Source organism: Mixophyes fleayi, chromosome 1, assembly GCF_038048845.1.
Source record: "Mixophyes fleayi isolate aMixFle1 chromosome 1, aMixFle1.hap1, whole genome shotgun sequence".
In the NCBI taxonomy this organism is placed as follows: domain Eukaryota; kingdom Metazoa; phylum Chordata; class Amphibia; order Anura; family Limnodynastidae; genus Mixophyes; species Mixophyes fleayi.
In genome coordinates, this window is record NC_134402.1 from 287,023,854 (window position 1) to 287,045,036 (window position 21,183).

At 40.9% G+C, this 21,183-nt stretch overlaps 1 protein-coding gene across 1 annotated transcript in view; it reads right to left on the reverse strand.

Moving 5' to 3' along the window:
- TRPM6 (transient receptor potential cation channel subfamily M member 6) overlaps positions 1-21,183 on the reverse strand; it is a 113,469-nt gene that overhangs the window by 46,345 nt on the left and 45,941 nt on the right. The window contains exons 20-24 of the mRNA XM_075205035.1: positions 19,370-19,498; positions 12,530-12,781; positions 11,537-11,711; positions 9,447-9,561; positions 1,246-1,445 (exon numbers count right to left, since the gene is read on the reverse strand). Coding sequence (XP_075061136.1) covers positions 1,246-1,445; positions 9,447-9,561; positions 11,537-11,711; positions 12,530-12,781; positions 19,370-19,498 — 871 coding nt within the window. The remainder of the gene's footprint in view (positions 1-1,245; positions 1,446-9,446; positions 9,562-11,536; positions 11,712-12,529; positions 12,782-19,369; positions 19,499-21,183) is intronic.

The following is a 21,183-nucleotide window of genomic DNA, read 5'->3' on the forward strand; positions in this document are numbered from 1 at the left end:
CGATCACAAAGATGCTCTCTGTATTATATATCAGTTACTAGGATGCCGTCTGTACAGTATGGCAAGCATAATATGCTCTCTGTATGGTATATCTATCAATAATAATGGTATAATACTGCTCTGTCTTGCTTGCATTTTGCTAGTTAGGTCCGCCTATCATTGTGTGTTGTATTAGTCTCACCCACTACTGACGAGACTAGGGATAATTGTGTGCTAAACCCACCTAAATTTGTACTGACACCGCCTACAGTTGATTTGGTTCCGCCTATGCAAGGACACTTTCAGAATTCTTTCCAGGGCCACTTTAAGATGCCAATCCCCCCCTGAGCACGTTCTTTAAACCTGTTACATCTGACTGATGCATGATGTTAAAAAATAGTCCTAAGCACAAATTTCTTATTACTTACCTCAGTTACAACATGATTTTGTAGACTAAAAAAATATTACTGTATTTTTATAGCTATAAATTAACACCCCCGCCCCCCCTATTTCTGCAAGCATAAAAACTTTTTATTATTAGTGGTGGCTTCTTCAGTGCCTTATTGCAATAAATTTAGTAAGCCAATCAGAACAGCTGGTCACTAATGAAGATACCATTTATAAAACTAAACTTCTATATAAACATTCTTACAGACAACGGGCCTGAGTCATTAAGGAGAGCAAAGAATAAAAAAGGAGTAACATTTGCACCTGGGCAAAACCATGTTGCATTGGAGGGGGAGGTAAATTTAAAATGTGGGGACAGATTTATAGTTGGGGTAGGACATGTCCTAGATCAACTTTAAATTTCAGTGTAATAATAAAACTAGCAAATATTTGTGTGCTAGATGAAAAAACAGCCACTATTTAACTTATGTGCAAAATAATAAACTAATTTGCATCCCTTGCATTGTAACATGGTTTATCCCAGAGAACATTTACTCCTTTTTTGCCTTAATGACTCAGGCCCAAACAGACAATTACTAAAAAATACTCTTTTGGATGGAGTAGCGAGTAGAATACAAGTGTACGAATATTATTTATTGTTGCTGAAAATAATCTCATACATTAAAATCGGACACACTATAATGAAGATCAAAACTACAAATTGTTAAAAAGCGCCAAAGTTAGCACCAAGTGTTAACATATAAACCAGTTAATCCAAATTTTAAACATTAGTTATGCTATTTCGGACTATATTTGGAAAGTTTTAAAGATTCTAAATATTCTTAAGAATATAAACAATTTAAAAAATAATTTACTTACTCAATCCAACGTCACCTTCGTCCTGGTCACCCTCGCTGTGAGAGTTTTGATGACACAGACGGTCAATCAATAGATACACATGGCTCAACAAGATTAGAGGCGGAGGTAACCATGGCTTCTCATGGTACATCATGATGTATCGGTAGCGGTTATACTGCCATAGTTTGTGAGAAATATTTCTCATTCCCCTATATACATTACTGAATTGAAAGAAAAAATTCTAACATTAAAAAATGGGAAGAAACAAGGCACAATCAGCCCAGCACTGTGCAGGAGAAAGGGTGCAAATTAGTTTTTTATTTTGCACATAAGTTAAAAACTGGCTGTTTTTTCATGTAGCACACAAATACTTGATAGCTTTATTTTACACTGAAATTTAACGCTGATCTAGGACACGCCCTACCCCAACTATAAATCTGCCATCACATTTTAAATTTACCTCCCCCTCAAATGCAACATGGTTTTGCAAAGGTGCAAAGTTACTCATTTTTTTTAAATTTACTTTCTTTAATCAATCATGCCTTCTGTCTTCAGGATAAAGTAAAGGTGTGGCATGTATTTTCCTGTCAAAAAACCTTGGGCCCAATGCAAAGAAAAATTTTGAAGAATAGAGTCTACAGCATGAACTCCAGAAGAGGGTAAGTCTGACAATGGGGGAAGTTTGGGATGAAACCCTTGGAAAGCAAGGAAGGGAGTAGTGGCAGTAGATTCATGACACTGATTATTATGAGCGAATTCTGTCCAAGGTAATAAATCCACCCAACTGTCATGCTTGACAGAAATATAGCACCTGAGGAACTGCTTGAGTTCTTGGTTAGTTCTCTCAATTAGGCCATTAGTCTGGGGCTCATAGGCAGACGAGAAGTAAAGTTTAATTCCACAAAGACGGCAAAAAGCTCTCCAAAATTTTGAAACAAACTGAATACCATGGTCGGAGACTATCATGTCAGGGTAACAATGCAATCAAAAGATTTCTCTAATAAGAAGATGAGCCAAGTCTTTCAGAGGTATGAAGTGAGGTGCACGGGAGAGACAATCCGTAACTACCCAGGCACCAGAATAGCACTTGAAGGATGGTAGGTCTGTAACAAAATCCATAGAGAGATGACTCCAAATATGGTCAAGAATGGGAAGAGGATTTAAGAGCAAGTAGGGCGCTTGTCTAAAACCTCATTTCTGGCACAGACAGACCAAGAAGAAACATATCCCTCAACATCGGAGTGTAAGGAGGGTCACCAGTAGGTTCAAGAAATGAATTCCTCGGTCTTCTTGACCCCTGCATGTCCAGCAAAATGAGAGGCGTGAGCCCATCTGAGTAGTTTGGCTCTTAGGTGGATTGGAATGAAGGTTTTCCCGTGGGGAATTCTCTAATCAATGGTTGTGGTATTAGCCAGAATACATTTGGGGCCCAACACGAATTTCTCCTTAAAAAGAGGTTCCTGGTCAGCAGAATCAAAAGACGAGAAGGTATCAGCGTTTTTACTTTTGGAGCCTAGTCTGAATGTAATAATAAGGTCACAGCGGGAAAAAAACAAAAGACCATCTAGCTTGCCACGGATTGTAAATGTTACAGATTTTTATGATCGGTGTAGATTGTCACAGGGAATTGAGCACCTTCTAACAAATGTCTCCATTCTTCCAGTGCTGATTTTATAGCAAGAAGCTCTTTGTCCCTGATGTCTTTTCCGCTGGAAAAAGTTTCCACAAGAAAAAAATCACAAGGACAAAGTTTACCAGAAGGACCTCTGGGACAGAACGGCACCCTCCCTGAAAGATGATGTGTCCAGTTCCAGGAAGAAGGGAAGCGAAGTGTTGGGTTGCTGAAGAATGTTTGCAGAGTTCATTGAAGGTGTCAACTGCTTTGGTAGGCCAGAGCTTGGGATTAGCCAATTTTCCTGTCAATGCAGTAATGGGGGCAACGAGAGGAGAGAACGTCTTGATGAACTGCCGACACTAATTGGTAAATCCTAAAAATCATTGCACTGCCTTGAGTCCAACTGACTGAGGCTAATCTAATATGGCCTTAAGCTTACCTGGATCCATCTGGAGCCCGGAGGCTGAAATCACATAACCTAGAAAGAGAAGTTGTTTCTTCCCAAAAAGACAGTTTTCCAATTTACAGAATAATTGATGTTGCCGAAGCCGAGTAAAGATTATAGATACATATTCCTTATATTCTCCCATGCTCTGTACTCTCATTGGGATGTCATCCAAATAAATGATTATGAACTGATAAAGTATATTGCAGAAAATCTCGCTAATGAAGTTTTGTAAAACAGCAGAGGCATTACATAGCCCATGTCACGAGCACTAGGAGTCTTTGCCCAGGATATCACAAGATGATATTCTTACCAGAGTAATATAGCTGGTACTATGGTCTTCTGGTAGCAGAGTGACTAACGGAACAGGAGAATCAGCAGATGGTGAGAGAATGCTCAAGGAAAGTCTATGACTAGCAGCAACTGGTAATGACTTGGATGAATTAACATGAGGAACCAGATGGACGAGTAGACGTGAGGAGAGTCAGTGGTCTGCATACAGCAAGTTGTACCACTGCTATAGTGAGAAGGAATGTCCAGGAGTAGAAAGGAGGTAGTGAAGTCAGTGGTCTGCATATAGCAAGTTGTACCACTGTCTATAGTGAAGGGATGGATTCCAGGTGCAAGTAGGTAACGCGGAAGTCAGTGGTCTCCGTACAGCAAGTTGTACCACTGCTTATGTGAGAATGGGCATGAGTTGATGAATGGAACACAGAAGATACACGGGAGGCACGAGGAACTTGATCCCACGATGATAACCACAATACAATAATAACTGACAAGCGCTGCTTAAAGTATACAAAGTCACTATAGAGATCCAGGTAATTGGAAACAAAGTCAATAGTAACAATAGCTTCAATAGATGGAGAACTCCGGAGATGAACACAACACAGTCCAGGCGGATATGCAATATAATAGCAAAGTCAATGGAAAGTATGCATACCGCGGTTCAGGAGAGCAGGCTGTCACGGAGAAGTGTAGAGATACCTGAACGCCGGCAGGAGGAGAGACCACTGGAGGATGGAAGCGGTAATCAGGTTGGTGCAGCGCACGAAAGGTAACCGACAATCAACGGAGCAATACTCTGGAAGCAGTAGTAAATAAAACTGGAGACATGATGAACACGGGAGTGTTGAGGCGGTCTGGTATCCGGCAGTAGTAGCGGAGGTAGTGGAGGGCAGACACGCTTAACACAGGAGAGTTGAGACGGTCTGGAATCCGGCAGTAGTAACGGAGGCAGCGGAGAGCAGACACGCTGAACACAGGATAGTTGAGGCAGTCTGGGATCCAGCAGCAGTAGCAGACAGGAATCAGCTGAGTGCAGACACGATGAACACAGGAGAGTTGAGGCGGTCTGGGATCCGGCAGCAGTAGCAGATAGGAATCAGCTGAGTGCAGACACGATGAACACAGGAGAGTGGAGACGGTCTGGGAACCGACAGTAGTAGCAGATAGGAATCAGCTGGAACAGAATACACGAGGAAACACAGGAACACCTTCAGAGGCTCATGGGGAATGAGACTCCAAGATCAGGCAACTAGGTAATGATCACAGGTGGTTTAAATAGGGAGGGTTGCCTGATCATCCAATTAAATAAAAGCAACAGGTACTGAAGGTTTCATAAGGGCTGCACATGCGCAGACCCTCAGGATGGCGGACGGCCACGGTTCCTGAATACAGGAGAAAGGGTACTCACAGTCCGGTGAGTGACAGCCCAAAGGGCATAACCAGTTACTCAAAGTGCTTGTCTCGTGTATTAAAGTCTGTTTTCCATTCATCCCCCTTCTTGATACGGATTAAATTATACGCTCTTCTGACGTCTAATTTAGTAAAAATTAAGGCTCCTCTGATCCGGTCAAATAACTCAATATTAAGGGTAATGGGTATCTGTTGTTTCACCGTAATGATGTTAATACCCCTATAGTCTATACAAGGGTGGAGAAACTTCCCCAGCGCCTGAGAAAATTTTTCTGGCGAATCTACGCTGTAAATTCTCCTCTATGTAAGAAGCCATGGTCTGTGTCTCGGGAAGGGATAAAGGGTAGACATGTCCCCGAGTAGATACTTTACCAGGAAGCAACTCAATGCCAAAATCACAGGTTCGATGAAGTGGTAACTTGTAGGCCTGTTTAGAGAATACATCTGCAAAGGTAGCAGACTGAGGAGGGATGTCTAAGAACACCTCGAAGGCAGCGGAGATGACAGTCAGGTCCCCAGGAGAGAACTTGCGCTGTATGCCAATCCAGTACCGGCGCGTGGACCTTGAGCCAGGGAAGTCCAAGGACTAGGGGAAATACAGCCTCGGGAATTACCGGACGTGAGATAGCTGCCCTATGTAGAGCCTCAACCTGTAAGGTTAGAGGGGTGGTACGTTCCCGGATAGATGCATCTTTAATCTTACTACCATCAATGGCAGTGATGGCGATGGGCTGATCCAGTAAGATGGTTGGTAAGGAGAACCTTGCAGCAGAAATAAAATTCCCAGCCACACCAGAGTCGATAAGGGCTGTAAGCTGAGCCTGAATCTGGGGATGCCAGAGAAGCACATTGATGGAAAAGTTAGAATCAGACAGAGATGAAGCAGCAGCGGCCAACCTGACCTCTCCAGAGCCAGTTAAGCCTTGTCGTTACAGACAGATTATGTTTGAAGCTTCTCTCCCTTTGTTCTGTGGAAACACAGGACTGACCCAGTTGCATAGGCTCCACTGCAAGAAGCATGGGATTTTGTAAGCGAGGAGCCAAGCAAGGGACAAACCAACAGGAATGCTTCCTTTCCTGGTTTCGCTCCCTGAAATGTATACCGATCTGGATATAAAAGGGAAATGAGAGCATCCAGAGAGGCAGATAATCCTCAGGAAGTTAGTAAATCTTTAATTAGGACGGAAAGGCCTTGTCAAAATTTAGCTACTAAAGCTTCATTATTCCAATGAAGTTCCGAAGCGAGGGTACAAAGCTGAATGGTATATTGACCCAGTGGAAGAAACCCTTGGCAGAGGCGCAAAATACCTGAGGCTGCTCTGGACATCCGACCTAGCTCATCAAAATTTCTCTGAAGGTCTCCAAAAATGTGGAGCTGTTATGCAACATAGGATCGTTGAGATTACCAAGCCAAGGCCTGACCAAACAAGAGGGAAATTATGTTTGCTACTTTACTTTTTATCCATAGGGAAATGCAATAATTGAAGCTCAACCTGTATGGCATATTGGTTTAAGAACCCCCGCAAGCCTTAGGATCTCCATCAAATTTTGGGGGAATGGGAATCTGGAGTTGACTAACTGAGGCAAGAGGAGATACCGGATTTTGGGCAGGCGAGCAGGAGCTGAAAGAGGAGCTTGAGACACAAGAGAATTCTGGAGTGTATCTAGGAGAATAGAGATGCCCTGGAGAAATTGTAAAAGCTGGGCTTGGTTTTTCTACTGTTCGTCCGCTCGACCGACGAGGTGTTCCAAAATATCTTGCGGAGAGGGGTTACCGGAGTCCTCCCTAGTAGGTCAGCGCAAACTGTTAGGTCTGCTACTTCCATGGGCATATCAGTCAGGATTTACACAGGCTTTCTCCTAGGTGCAGAGTCTAATGAACCCCCTTGTCTTCACCAAGAACTGTCGCAAGGCTCTGCTGCAAGCGGTTTGTAGGTCGCGATCCCTCGAGTAGCCTCCTGACGTAAAAGTAAAAAAGATGGAAGGCTGCGGTAGGAAATGTAGTCAGCTGTCCGAAGATTGTACACAATCAGGCAGTGTGGTACAGAAGAAAAATTTAAGCCGAAGTCAGGATAGCTGGGGTCTGATACACAATCAGACTGCACAGTACAAGGGAAATAACAGGAGCCGGTGTCAGAGAGAAAAGCCCAGCTCAATTGTTGGGAATGAACAGAAGGCACGGTACCAAAGGGAGATCCACAAATGTAGTCAGGCAGCCAGGTCATATACAGGAAGTCTACAATGCACAGGATACACAGGGAGCAAGGGCAGGACACTGGCAACTGAGAAGAGGAGCTAGTTGCTGACATGAACTGGTGCTCTAACACAGATCCTGTGTCAGAGCTGAACTAAATAGCCTTGCTGATTACATGACTGCACTGCCAGAAGCCACACACCCAGAACTCGGGTAGCGCAAGCAGCAGCTGGACGGGAGCAGGAGCCTGGAAGCAGGTAAGTCTCTTACAAGTATGCTCTGATATTGTTGTGAGCAAAACCTATCCTACTTTTGTGAGACTATGGACACATGACCAAGTGGTTGACCAACAAAACTGCTCAGCTGAGACCCTGCACCGTGCTGCACAGGTAGTATGAAACTCACCATTCTGGTAAACTCACATTTTCAGGAATAGGTTTCCCCTTTTGGGGGGGGGGGGCAGGTAAATTAGTTGAAAATGCCATTGGTATCTACAAGTAATGCCTTTAGATCCCTTGTCCTTGAGCAGTACCGCTCCAACTTGTGGTTCAACTGGTTCATCATACATACATACATACATTCAGTTGACCAGATTTGTTCACAATCTGTAAAACCATTTCCTGGGTGTAAGATATGACTGCTAAGAAAGTCTGCTTCCCAGTTTTCCACCCCTTAATGAACACTGCTGAGATTACTGGAACATTTTGTTCTGCTCAGCTCATTATCCTGGTTTCCTTCATTGCTATTCAGCTCTTGGTATGTATGCCACTTTACTTGTAAGAGAAGAAAACAATTATCATCAAGTGACAAATGGACAGCTCCTGTTGAGGTTGTGGACTCTGAACTGTACAAGTAGTGACTGAAGCTCGTTTGGCGACAGCCATTGGCTAGAAAAGTGATGGTCTGACATTCAATTTTCATATGAGCTTGATCTGGAAAGCCCACAGATGGAATCGTCGAAATTGTACTGCCACGAATATCGAGATCATCTTTTCCTAGACCTCCGTGCATAACAGAATTGGCGTCAGTTTGAGAGCATTATAGAATGTATTATTCTCTGTAATGAGAGAAATTTGTCAAACAGCAGTCCTAGCAAATAATTTGCTTGTCAGGTATCAGGTTGGACTACTGTTAGTTAATTATCCACCCATGGGACTCTAGGGTTTGGTCTGTCACCTCCATGTGAATCTGGAGTAAAGTTAAGGATCCTGGTAAGGAATGACTGTCTCTGACATCGATCACAGAAATCACCCATAACCTTCATGATCTTTATGCATACTCTTGGCGCCTAAGCCAGGCCGCAAAGTATTGCCCACAATTGATAATGATGAGACTAGACAGTGAATCTGAAATGGTACTGATGACCTACCCAGATAGGGGCATGCAAGTATGTATCTCTGACGTCCATGGAGATCGTGATCTCATTTTACTCCATGGTTTTTTTTAACCTGTCTCAGAGACTCCATGTTAAACCTCTCCACTTGAAGCTAGGTGTCTAGCAATTTGTGGTTCAAAATAAGGGGTATATTTACTATACTGCGGGTTTGAAAAAGTGGAGATGTTGCCTATAGCAACCAATCAGATTCTAGTTACCATTTATTTGGTTCATTCTACAAAATGACAGCTAGAATCTGATTGGTTGCTATAAGCAACATCTCCACTTTTTTGAAACCCGCAGTTTAGTAAATATACCCCTAAAAGTTTTGTCTGGTTCCAAGACCATGAAAAGATTGGAGAAAAACAAGCAAAATAAATCTCAAGCTGCCATAGCTAGCACACTGCAAAACTGCACTCTTCTGTGGACACGTATAAAAAAATCTGATTCCCAGCAGAGTAGGGGATACAGAGGGAGTGGAGATTCTTAAAGTTTACACCTCCTGGTTGAGCCTCTAAATTCCCAAGGTTCCAGTGTATGGATGTATGAAAAATAAACATTGGCCCCGCCCAAAAGAAATAAAAATGTTGAAATTGTATGCTCTACCCATAATTTTGTGGTGTGTTTGTGTGTTACTTAATACAGATTGTAAGTTTCACTGGGGCAGGGACTAATGTGAATTATTACATTTTCTCTGTAAATCACAGCATAATATGTGGGCGCTATATAAATAAATGTTAAAGGAGGAAAGAAAGAAAGTTCATTACAACATGTCATTTATGTAGTAAAACACAGTTAACACAACTGGGACTTATTTTAAAAACAACTGTGCAGTTTTAAGTGGAGGACAACATATTCATTTCAAAGTTCACATGTGCATACCATTGATACCTACTTAAAAAAGGAAATCAGTAGGTTAACCATGATGATGTACTGAACAAAGAGGTAGACAGCTTGTAGGAATGGAGTGATGAATGAGCCAGGAGGACAATCTGGATTTTCTTCACAAGCTGAAAATTATGAATATAATAAAAATACTAATCATCAAGACAAATGTAAATCACACCACCATAGTTCTTAGACTACTGTAGGGTACACAGGATAGATTATACTGAAAAGTATGTCGTTAAAAGTAATGCCTTAGCATTGGCAGAACCAATTTGATGGCAATTATAATCTTGCAGTAACGGAAGGGCAAGATTTGCAGCTGAACCCGAGACTAGTGTATGTTTACCACCAGACTGGACTGGATGTTTACAAATAGAATAAATATATGTTAGAATGCATGTATACACAAGACCAATGCCCAAAACTGGATAAAGTGCTGAGAAAGGACAGGTCTCAGCTTACAGTATCTGGAGACAATTATTCACCTTCTCTAGTAAACCACTAGAGAAGTCACTTTATTAGATATACCTTTCTAGCACAGGGTAGGATCCTCATTTGCTTTCAGAACAGCCTGAATTATTCATGGCATGGATCCAACTAGATGGATCCATGCCTTTTTCAAACCTGCAGCTTGTAAAATTTACCCCAAGGTGTCTCCGGATCGTCCGCGAGACACCTCTCAGCGGAGATTTGACTGAAATCTCGGCTCATCTTTCCTCGCACCTCTTAAATGACTGGAGATTTCTACCGTAATTGCCGGCAATGTGCACAGCACGATGTCAGCCTGAGTTTCTTTATAATGTTTTAGAAATATATCGCAGGCAGATGCCCTCTCTGGTGACAGGGTGACAGCAAAGGAGATAATAACTGGACAACATCTTAGAATACTTATATAGCAAAGAAAGCTAATTGCACTGTTAAATAACAAAATGTTTGTATTTGTTGTAAACAACTACTTTTATGTGGTACCTTTTAATATCCATTTATTATCTCACTAACTTCCTCATGTTAAAATCATGGCTATAGATCCATTCAAGTTATCTATTGTGACCAAAAAATGTATGTGTAATGTATTTTTATTGTCATTATCTCAACTCACATCTGTCCTCCCAATGCCGTTCTACCTCAGTCATACTCATATTTACAACCTCTAGCTTGTATTTTACATTTATCATGTTTTGCTCCTCTCTCCTTTACTCTAGCCCCCTCCATTCTCCTATACCCCTCGTCAAACGCTCTAACACCCCCTCTTCCTTCTCTGTCTCTTCCCTTTGTCCTCCCTCTCCCACAGTCTCCCCTCTAATATTCTGCTCTTGCTCTGTCTCAGTGCCTCCTCACTCTTCCTCTCCCCCCACACTCCTCCTAACTCCTCACCCCTGACCTCTTTCCGCCCCCATTGTCCCCCTTGCAACTATTTTCTCTGCCACCCTCTGCACCTACCTCTTCCCCTTCTCCCATTGCATCCAAGACTCCTCCCTGCCCCCCTCCCCACTACTGCCTTTATCTCTAACCCAACTAGGTGTTTGAAGCATCTGCACTGTCTAGGCCCGTATACCTCCTAGGAGTTGCCACCATCCTGGATTCTTCACTACCTTTGCCCATAAACCATCTCGGCCTCTTGCTATACTACTTAGGTTCAGACACCATTATGGCCTCTGCACCTTCTGGAACCCTGCATTATCTTAGCTTCTGTAAAATCCAGACCCTGCAACATTGTGGCCCAATCTAGGCCTCTTCACCATCCTAGCCTCAAGTCTAAACCCTAGGTCTCATGTCTGCCAACTCTACATCCTCCTCACTGTCCCTGGTTTGTCTTATGCTGAATTGTTTTTGAATGCCAGGCAATATGCTCTGTTAATTGCACCTACACATGTATAATTCTGCTTACATCTACCCACTGTTCTTCTCTGTAAGTATTTATGTAATTTGTGCTATGCTCTAACCCCTTATATACTACGCTGCAGAAACCTTTTGGCTCCTTATAAACAAAACATAATAATAATATGGGATGTATTATTACTTAAAATACATCCAATCCAAAACTCCTTATTGCTACAGTAGCAACTATTAATTCAAGGCATCAGTATTATCCCTTACCATCTATTTCGCCTGCATAGACTTCCCCAAACATCATCCAGTATGGCTGAAATACAATATCACGAGCCAGGGTCCAAGAAGGAGGTTCTAATGGTGAAAGAATTGCTTTTCGTGCCACACCAAAGGCCAGCAGCACAATAGCCATAATAATCACAATGCCATACATGGTTGATGTCTAAATATACAAATTTAATATAACAAGGTTAGTTGGTTTTAAAAAAAGAAAAAAAAGAAAGATATGTACATAGAAATAAAGCACAATTCCAAGAAATAGTGGTGGTTTTCTGTATCCTTGATCCATTCCTACTGTATTTCTTCATGTTCAACTATGAGAATCATCGTTTACCTAGCTATGAACACCATATATGTGTGTGTGGGCATTTTTCCAAGTATTAATGATCCATTCTCCAAGTGAAGTTTATGCAGTTTAAACAAGTGCAGACAACTGATGTATGCAACATGGCAATCTCATATGCTGGCTGGATGATTTAGAAACAAAAAGTCTCTGAAATGGTGCGTGTATGGGGCTCTAGAGACCAGCAAAAGTGGTCTTATGGATTTCAAACATTCCTGGGTAACTGCAGCTAGGCAGTGATGGTTATTACCATGTGTTTGGCTATATGCTGATGGGTTGTCATTCTGACCACTAAATGGAACCATTTTTAAAATCTTTTCAGTTTTAAACAATTTAGCCACCTTTATTTAATTTTTCTAATTGAAGGGGGAAAAATAATTTCATTAGGACCACCAGTCACACCTGGTTACTACCATCCCAGAAAGACGCTGGTCAGGGCACCAGAGCTACACTGCGGAAGACGAGGCTGTGAAATATGTAACCCCTGAGACTAGATGAGGACATAACCATTATTTTATCCATAAAGGAAAGAAAGGGGTAATATATGCTATATTCATTCGTTAATTGTACAACCCAAGTAATTAACTCATACTATGAGATAAACAAGGTAATCAAAACGTAATTTTGTTAAACCTTACCATCTTCCCAATCATAGTAATGTAAAGTCCAGCTTGCTGATTTACAGCAAAGAAATCTAGAAGCCGCATGTACCAAAATATGATATCCAGACAGTAGATAATCCTTCCAGCTGTTTGTAGAGGTGGCTCAGCCCAGCGTAAACCAAAGCCAATGGCAAATAAAGTAATTGCTATGGAGTCTGTCAGATTCCAGTATTCATTTAGCCAGAGTTTGACCTTCTGACTGAATTTTCCAGGTTCAGACATAAAAACCTAAAGACAGAAAATAAAATAGCAGAGAGATATTTACAGGGAAAAGTAGCTCAGTGATGACACTATTGCAGTTTGCTACAATGATCATCAGCAAGAGTCTCATGGACGAAATTTAACAATTTTTTTGTGGGAAACTGGGTATAAAGCAGATGTCCACCACAACAGATTCACCATAACATCCTGACAGAACTTTTTATAACATGCATTTATCATGAAAGGTAGGCATCTGAAGACCCCCCCAACATAAGTGTTGTAGCATGGAAATAAAAGGGACTTGCAACAGTGCAAGGAAATAATTGTCAAGAAATAAAATGGGCAAATTGCATGGCTGTGCATTTTTAAACAACTGTACAACTTTACCTTTACCGCTGGCTTTTTAATTATATAAAAATCTGGAATGACATATTTAAGAGAAAAAGTACATTTGTGCAATTACTTTGCAGCCATGGTATTTGTCAAGCAAACCACTATTTGGCAATCTATGGTTTGCAGAACAAAATCAATTTTATTTTGTGAGATTATGGAGATTTTAAAACTACTTGCAGATAATAAAAAGCAAAAAAAAAGTGGATTAGAGAATGTGAAAGAGATATAGAAAAAAAAAATAAACAACTGCCTTGCAACAAGAGGACATCCTTTTTTTAAAAAAAGGTGGGGCATAAAAATCAGTTGTGATGCTAAATGTCATAAAATACCACAAGATATTTAAATTGTTAAATAAATTAAAGAATAAAAAAAAAAATCTAAAAATAAATGCAGGATGTAATTTGGCAAGTATACATATTGTGCACCAATCATAATACATAATTTATATAAAAAAAAAGTATACATAAAACCTACATTACCTACTTACATAAATATATAGCCACAATTATTTTTGCTACTTAACGTTATCAAGTGATAAACAATGGCTATTTGGAGATAAGATGTTTATTTTAGCAATTTGTGCATTCCTCATCTATCCATTGAATCTCTACCTAATGTCAGTGGCTTTTAATGAAAATGGAGCAGTGTAGCATCTTTATCTATTATTATGAAGTTTAGGTATAAGAAGAGCCAGCAATGAAAAGGGAACTATAATAGCTTATACAGGCACGCGCTATACACACCTATATGTAATATTTTTAAAGTTAGTTAAGCATTAGGTCTGCATTCACCTGTATATTACATGAATATTTATGTATATGAATCACGCACATGTATATTGTGGAATTACTCTGAAAAATCATTATTCACAAAGTTAGTGGAATCATTTAGTATGGCTTCAGCTCTATTTAATTAAATCATATTTGAGAGCATATTACCAACGCGTGAATTAATATATTAGCAAACAATTCACACATCTTCCACAATTACATAGACATTAATAGTATCAGGAGTTTATTTACTATAACGAACATATTGACTAAGCACACTGCATAAACAAGATGTTGCCCTAAAGGGATACATAAAATTGGGCACCTTGATTTAAAACATGATATGCATTATAATACAACCAATTAATCTCTACGATCCTAGAGATAAGAAAGGAATAGGTAGAAATTCTGCCGACAGCTCCCACCAATTACCTGATACAATCAACAATGACTACTTCTGCATAATACATGATTTCTCTCAAGATACGGCACATAAATGAACTTACGTCCTAACATGAATTAGGCCCACAATCTTTAGGATGGTGGAAAGGCAGAAAAATATCAAGATGTGTAATGTGCAAAAGTCACATCAACGTGACTACCGCTCCTACCGCTTTTCCGTTTTTTCTCATCAAATACTGTTCAGTTTATCCTCATACATGGCTTCCATCAATCATGACAGTGAGCGGATATTAGAGCTGTTTCATTACATGACACTTTTTTGAATGTGAAGCTTTTTATTGCATTGCTTAGAGTGCGCACAGAAATGTGCTTCTTTGTCGAAGTGCGTCACACAGGTCAGGTCATAAGTACAACAAGAGACCTAAAGACCTGAGCTGGTGCAAAATTTTAGCACTTTTACAGAGTTCACCTCATTGCACAGCAAGGAATGCCCCTAAAAATGTGTACTTTTCAACCCTTTAATTTCAATAAAACCGGTGCGCCTCCTCCATACTCCCTGACTGTCCCCAACTCCTCCTCTCTGTCTGTGCATTCTTCTGTGCCTCTCCAAACGTTGCCATCATGCTATCCAGACCATGCCCTTTGGTGGAAATCAAGACACACTTGCGAAAGTTAAGGCGACCATCAGGATTAGACCTGATTTTGCTCTGGGCCTCGGATATTTTGAGCTTCGTAAACAACCTCCATTACTTTCATAAAGCTTATACAAACTTGTAAAATAGGGATATAACACTTTGCATAAATATCATATGCCTACTTTTTTAACGGATTAAAATGACCACAGTGATTTACTTCTCAAAAAGTTGTTGAGGTTTTGAAGTTTCAATGATGAGTACAAAAGACAACAAAGGATTTTGGAGGTAACACATGAAATTTCAAACATCCCAATTTTTGTGTGCATAATGAGAGCATAAAAAAATGCACCACTGATTCCCAACGGTTTACAGCTTTTATACTGGACATCTAGTGTAAAAACGCCCCATGTGACAGTCTTGTAGACTTACAGTGGGTTCATTGACATTAATTATGTAAATAAAAATATGTATGTTCTTACATTTAAAAAACAATGATTGGTTAAAACGTTTCTCTGGTAGCTGAACATAACATAACCTATGTGTATCTGTGTCCGTCCTTCCTGCATTCCCTACATGCGTCTGGGTGTGTCAGCCCTGTCCTCCCTATGTGTGCCTGTGTCCGTTCGCCCTGCCCCCCCTATGTGCGCCTGGGTCCTTTCTCCCTGCTGCCCTCTCTATGTGTGTCTGGGTCTGTCCTCCCTGCCCTCTTATGTGTGTATGGGTTTGTCCTCCCTATGTGTGTCTGGGTCCGTTCTCCCTATGTGTGTCTGGGTTCATCCTCCCTGCCCTCCTTATGTGCGTCTGGGTCAGTCATCCTTGCCCTCCCTATATGAGTCTGGGACCATCCTCCCTATATGTGTCTGTGACTGACAAGTCACATGAGGCACACACCTAATGACAGGTGCCTATCTCATAGTTTCTTAGTATAAACATAGGCTAGTATTGTTATAATGTTGGTTAAGTTAGTTAGTAGTTACATAGTAACATAGTTGATGAGGTTGAATAAAAGACACCAGTCCATCAGGTTCAACCTATTTTGAATCCCCTGTGATTCCTCTCTTATATTTGAAATTGATCCAGATGAAGCAACCGCCAATCTGTTTCAATCGGGTAAAATCCATCCTGACCCGATATTGCAGTCTTATTGCTCCCTGGATCCATTACTATCCTTCATTTTAACTACTGGTCATAACCCTGGATACCCTTTTCTGCTAAAAATTTGTCTAGCCCTTTCTAAAACATATCCATTGAAACTGCCATCAAAACCTTATCTGGCAGTGAATTCTATATCATGTAAAGAACCCCTTCCTTTGCTGGTTGCAAAACTTTCTCTCCTCTAACCTTAGGGGACGACCGCGTGTCCTGTGTATAGTCCTTGGGGTAAAAAGTTCCCATGAATGTTATCTGTATTGACTCTTAATGTATTTGTACATTGTAATCATATCCCCACTTAGACAACTCTTTTCTAAAGTAAACATGCCTAAACTAGTGAACCTTTTCTCATAACTTAATGACTCCATACCCTTTATCAATTTTGTCACCCTTCTCTGAACCCTTTTTAGTTCCAAAATATCTTTTTTATAGAGTGTTGCCACAACTGTACTCCATATTCAAGATGAGGTCTTACCAACGATTTATATAGTGGTAAAATTACACTGTCTTCCATTGCATCTATGCCCCTTTTTATGCATGCCAATACTTTATTGGCCCTTGCAGCTGCTGCTTGACATTATTATTTATAAGGCGCCACAGAATCCGTAGCGCCGGATACAGAAGCAAGTAACAAATAGATGAGGTAACAAATGAGTATGAGTAATGTTATGAGGACTCACACTGAGTTTAGCAAAAATCGTGACAGGACGAATGAGGGAGTCAGTAGACAGGCGAGAACTTACATTATAGAGGGAGGGGTGGTGAGACATAATAGGACCAACTGGGAAAATATGGAGATGGCAGGCAAGTAAGAGGGGATAATGGATAGAATGATTAGTAGGTGGTAGGATAGTCAAGCTTGAAAAGAAAAGTTTTGAGTGAGTGTTTGAAGGGCTGATGGTTGGGGAAGAGTTGAGTGAGACGGGGTAGGGAGTTCCAAAGATTAGGGGCATCATGGCAGAAGTCTTGAAGGTGAGCATGGGAAGAAGAAATGAGAAGTGAATTGAGGCAGAGGTCAGAGGCAGACTGGAGTCGCTGGGTAGGTATATACCCCGAGACAAGGTCAGAGAGGTAAGGGAGAGAAGCGATGGTAAGGACTTTGTAAGTGAGGGTAAGGAGCTTGGACTGCATTATGAAACAGACAGGGAGGCAATTAAGGGATTTACACAGAGGAGAAGCAGAAGAAGTGAGGTGGGAAAGGAAGATGACCCTAGCCACAGCATTAGGTAAGGATTGAAGGACAAAAAGTGAGAGTCAGGAAGGCCAATTGAGCACTATTGCTAGGTCTACTGTCTACAAGCACTCTCAAATACTTTTCCATTATAGATTCCCCTAAATTCCTCTAAAGTTAGCATAGGACATTAGTGTTTACTTAGGTAAGGTATAGTATAGCTAAGTACAGTATAGTGTAAGATTTCCTAGTATGAATCACCACGGAGAGTAGTGTGAAACGGAATGAAGTGGTTTATTTTCAACACAGGTCATACAGATAAAACTAAAATGCAGTAGATGATAAGACAAATAACTCAAGTTCATGGAAACAGTGAAAACATGATCCCAAGATATCCAGGTAGCTAAGGGACAACAGCATTAAATATCTGGCCCTACAGTTTAACCACAGGTACGGGTTAGACAGAGTAAGCAGGTTAGGCTGGGAAGCTGAAGTCTTTAGTTTTCAAAGTTATACAGTGGACTGTAGATACTGGATCTGGTTTGCCAAATAAAGCAGAGAAGCTGGAGACTCTGGTATTCCAAGTTACACTGGGGACTGCAGATATTGAGTGTTTTTATTCCCGATATTACAGGTGAAGTGCAGGCACAAAGAGATGGGCTTACCAGGTAGTAGTGATAGTCTGCAGGCAAAGATAGCACAGAGGTAAACTGGGAAGATTGGAGCTGGATACCAAACAAGTGAGATAATCTGCAGGCACAGAGAGTCCAGATATCCAGGTTAAGCTGGGAAGCTTGTGAGCTGGATACTAGGCAGGCGAGATGATCTGTAGGCACAGACAGACTCACAGGAGAATCAAACATAAGGAGGGTCAGACAAGCCAGGGGACAGAAGCCAGAAGGCACATAACAATAGCAGGGAGAAAGTAGGAGCGAAGTCAAAACAAAGCCGGGTCTGGGTCATAAGATGATGTGCAAAACAGAGAGACAAGCAGAAGCCAATACCAGGAAGTCAGTCAGGATCAGAACACAGGCGTTACATGGAGGAACCAGCAGCAACAAAGACAATTGATGAACTGACACAGGTTGCAGGGAAAGGAAGTCTCTTAAAGGCCAGCCACAGGTAATTAGGATCCAAATCTAATAATGGAAGCTTAACCCTTACCAGGCAGGATCTGCAGAACACAAAGCAACATCTACAGGGAGATGCTGTTTGAATCTGAGGTAGATTGTGACATAGTTTTTATAAGGGTTATGAGCATGAGCAAGACTGGCAATCAGCTGGTTAATGTTCCTTAAGGCCAGTGTTCTAAACAGTTGGGGAGATATAATTACGTTTGTCCGTTATTTTCATCTGTTAAGAGCTGGGGTCTCATGCTGTATAAGCTCTGATCTGTTGACTTCATATTAAATCATGTTGTACCCTAATCCTGGTGTCAGTCAAGATATAATAGCACCATTAACTCTCACTAATATTAAGGAGTTGGGGACAATGAGGGCATTCCTTGTATGGAGTGGGCACACCAGTTTGCCCAGTTTTACAAAAAAGGGGATTTCATTTTACAGATCAAGTTAATGGAAATAAAATTAAGGGGTGGAAGGTACACATATTTAGGAGCATTCTTTGCTGTATAATGCTGAGCGCAACCATTTTAACTCTGCAAAGGGACTTTTGAATTTTAAACTACCTTAGTGCAATCGTTGTTCAGGTATCCTCCTGACCTAAGTGGCATTCAATTGTTACTGTTCTGCAAAATATTGGTCATATTCCATACATTTTTTTGGCAGTAAGTGTGGTGCAGAATAGCATTATGGGTAAAAGCAAGCAAAAGCAAAACTTGATGATCGTATCACCGGAACATCACATCTGAGAAATGGATTATTCAACCACAAAACTATTTGCATAATATTTTGACACAATTTGTTGATCTCTACTACTTAATATGATAATTATTATTGATAATATGAGCACTGTATAGTAAAATAAAACATGTTGCATATGTTTCAGAGTTAAAAGTATAGTTGGTGAGGAGAGCTGATCTCTCTCCAATCGAAATGGTATTACAATCTTGTTAGCTCCTTTGAAAACTCACCTCTCTGACTTTCTCAATAGCATTAGTAAACATGTAAGTAATAACCAGCCACTCCTGAACACTGGGAACGGACTCCATCTCCACCAAAACCACATATGTAAAAAGCATGAGGAAAACCAAGTATGCCATCTGCAAATATTCACACATGCATTAATAAATACATTGGATTAAATACTGTAGCTATATATGGTCATGTACAGAATACAACAGTGGCTTTTGTGAACCCAAGTTAAATGAAATGGGGAAAGGTTTCAAACAGTATCTGAAGTTGTAAGTGCATATCACAAGCTATGCTCTTTTTTTTTCTAAAACTTTTAATACATGAACGAATGCGCACTGTGTATCCATAATCTCACATTATATTGATAGTCATTGAGTTTATATGATCTATTTGATAGATAACACTATGGGTGTGGTAGGATTTATCGGCTGTCACAACGCAGACAGAGTTTACGGCAACATTAAAATAGCAATTAATAGAATAGCGACAAGCAAAAAATGTAGACTGAGCGTCTAACAGACACTACAAAATATAGACTTGCCATGTAGCCGACAGGTACTCTTTCCCCCACTTTTATTAAAAGTATTATGGCTACCACCGGGCACTATACAGTCATGGACAAAAGTTTTGGGAATGACAAAAATATTGGTTTTCACAAATTTTGCTGCTTCAGTGTTTTTAGACTTTTTTGTCAGATGTTGCTATGGTATACTGAAGTAAAATTACAAGCATTTCATAAGTGTCAAAGGCTTTTATTGACAATTACATTAAGTTTATGTAATGAGTCAATATTTGCAGTGTTGACCCTTCCTTTTGAAGACCTCTGAAATTCACCCTGGCATTGCAATAAGACAGTTCGTGAAATTTCATCCCTGCTGGATATTCCAAGGGCAACTGCAAGTGATATTATTAGGAAGTAGAAGCGTTTAGTAACAACAGCAACTCAGCCAGGAAGCGGAAGACCACATAAAATCACAGAGCAGGTTCAACGACTGCTAAGGCACACAATGTGTAAAAGTCGCCAATGCTCTGCTGATTCCATAGCCAAAGAGTTCTGAACTTCCACTGGCATTAATGTAAGCACAAGAACCGTACAGTGGAAGCTTAATAGAATGGGTTTCCATGGCCGAGCAGTTGCATGCAAGCCTCACATCACCAAGACCAATACCAAGCGTCAGATGGAGTGGTGAACTGTGGAGCAGTGGAAACGTGTTCTATGGAGTGACGAATCACGCTTCTTTGTTTGGCAGTCAGATGGGCGAGTCTGGGTTTGGCAGATGCCGGGAGAACGTTACCTGACTGACTGCGTTATGCCAACTGTGCAGTTTGGTGGAGGAGGGATAATGGTGTGGGGCTGTTTTTCAGGGTTTGGGCTAGGACTCTTATCTCCAGTGAAGGGCAATCTTAATGCTTCAGTATACCAAGTCATTATGGAAAAAACTATGCTTTCAAATTTGAGACAACAGTTTGGGGAAAGCCATTGCTATTACAACATGACCGTGCCCCACTGCGCAAAGCAAGGACTACAAAGACATGGTTTGAGGAGTTTGGGTTGGTAGAACTTGACTGACCCGCACAGAGACATGACCTCAGCCTCATCGAACACCTTTGGGATGAACTGTAATGAAGATTGTGAGCCAGGCCTTCTCATCCAACATCAGTGCCTGACCTCATAAATGCTCTACAGATAGAATGGGCACAAATTCTCACACAAACACTCCAAAATCTTGTGGAAAGCCTTCCAAGAAAAGTGGAAGCTATTATCGCTGCAAAAGGGGGACCAACTCCATATTAAAGTATAGGAATTTGAATA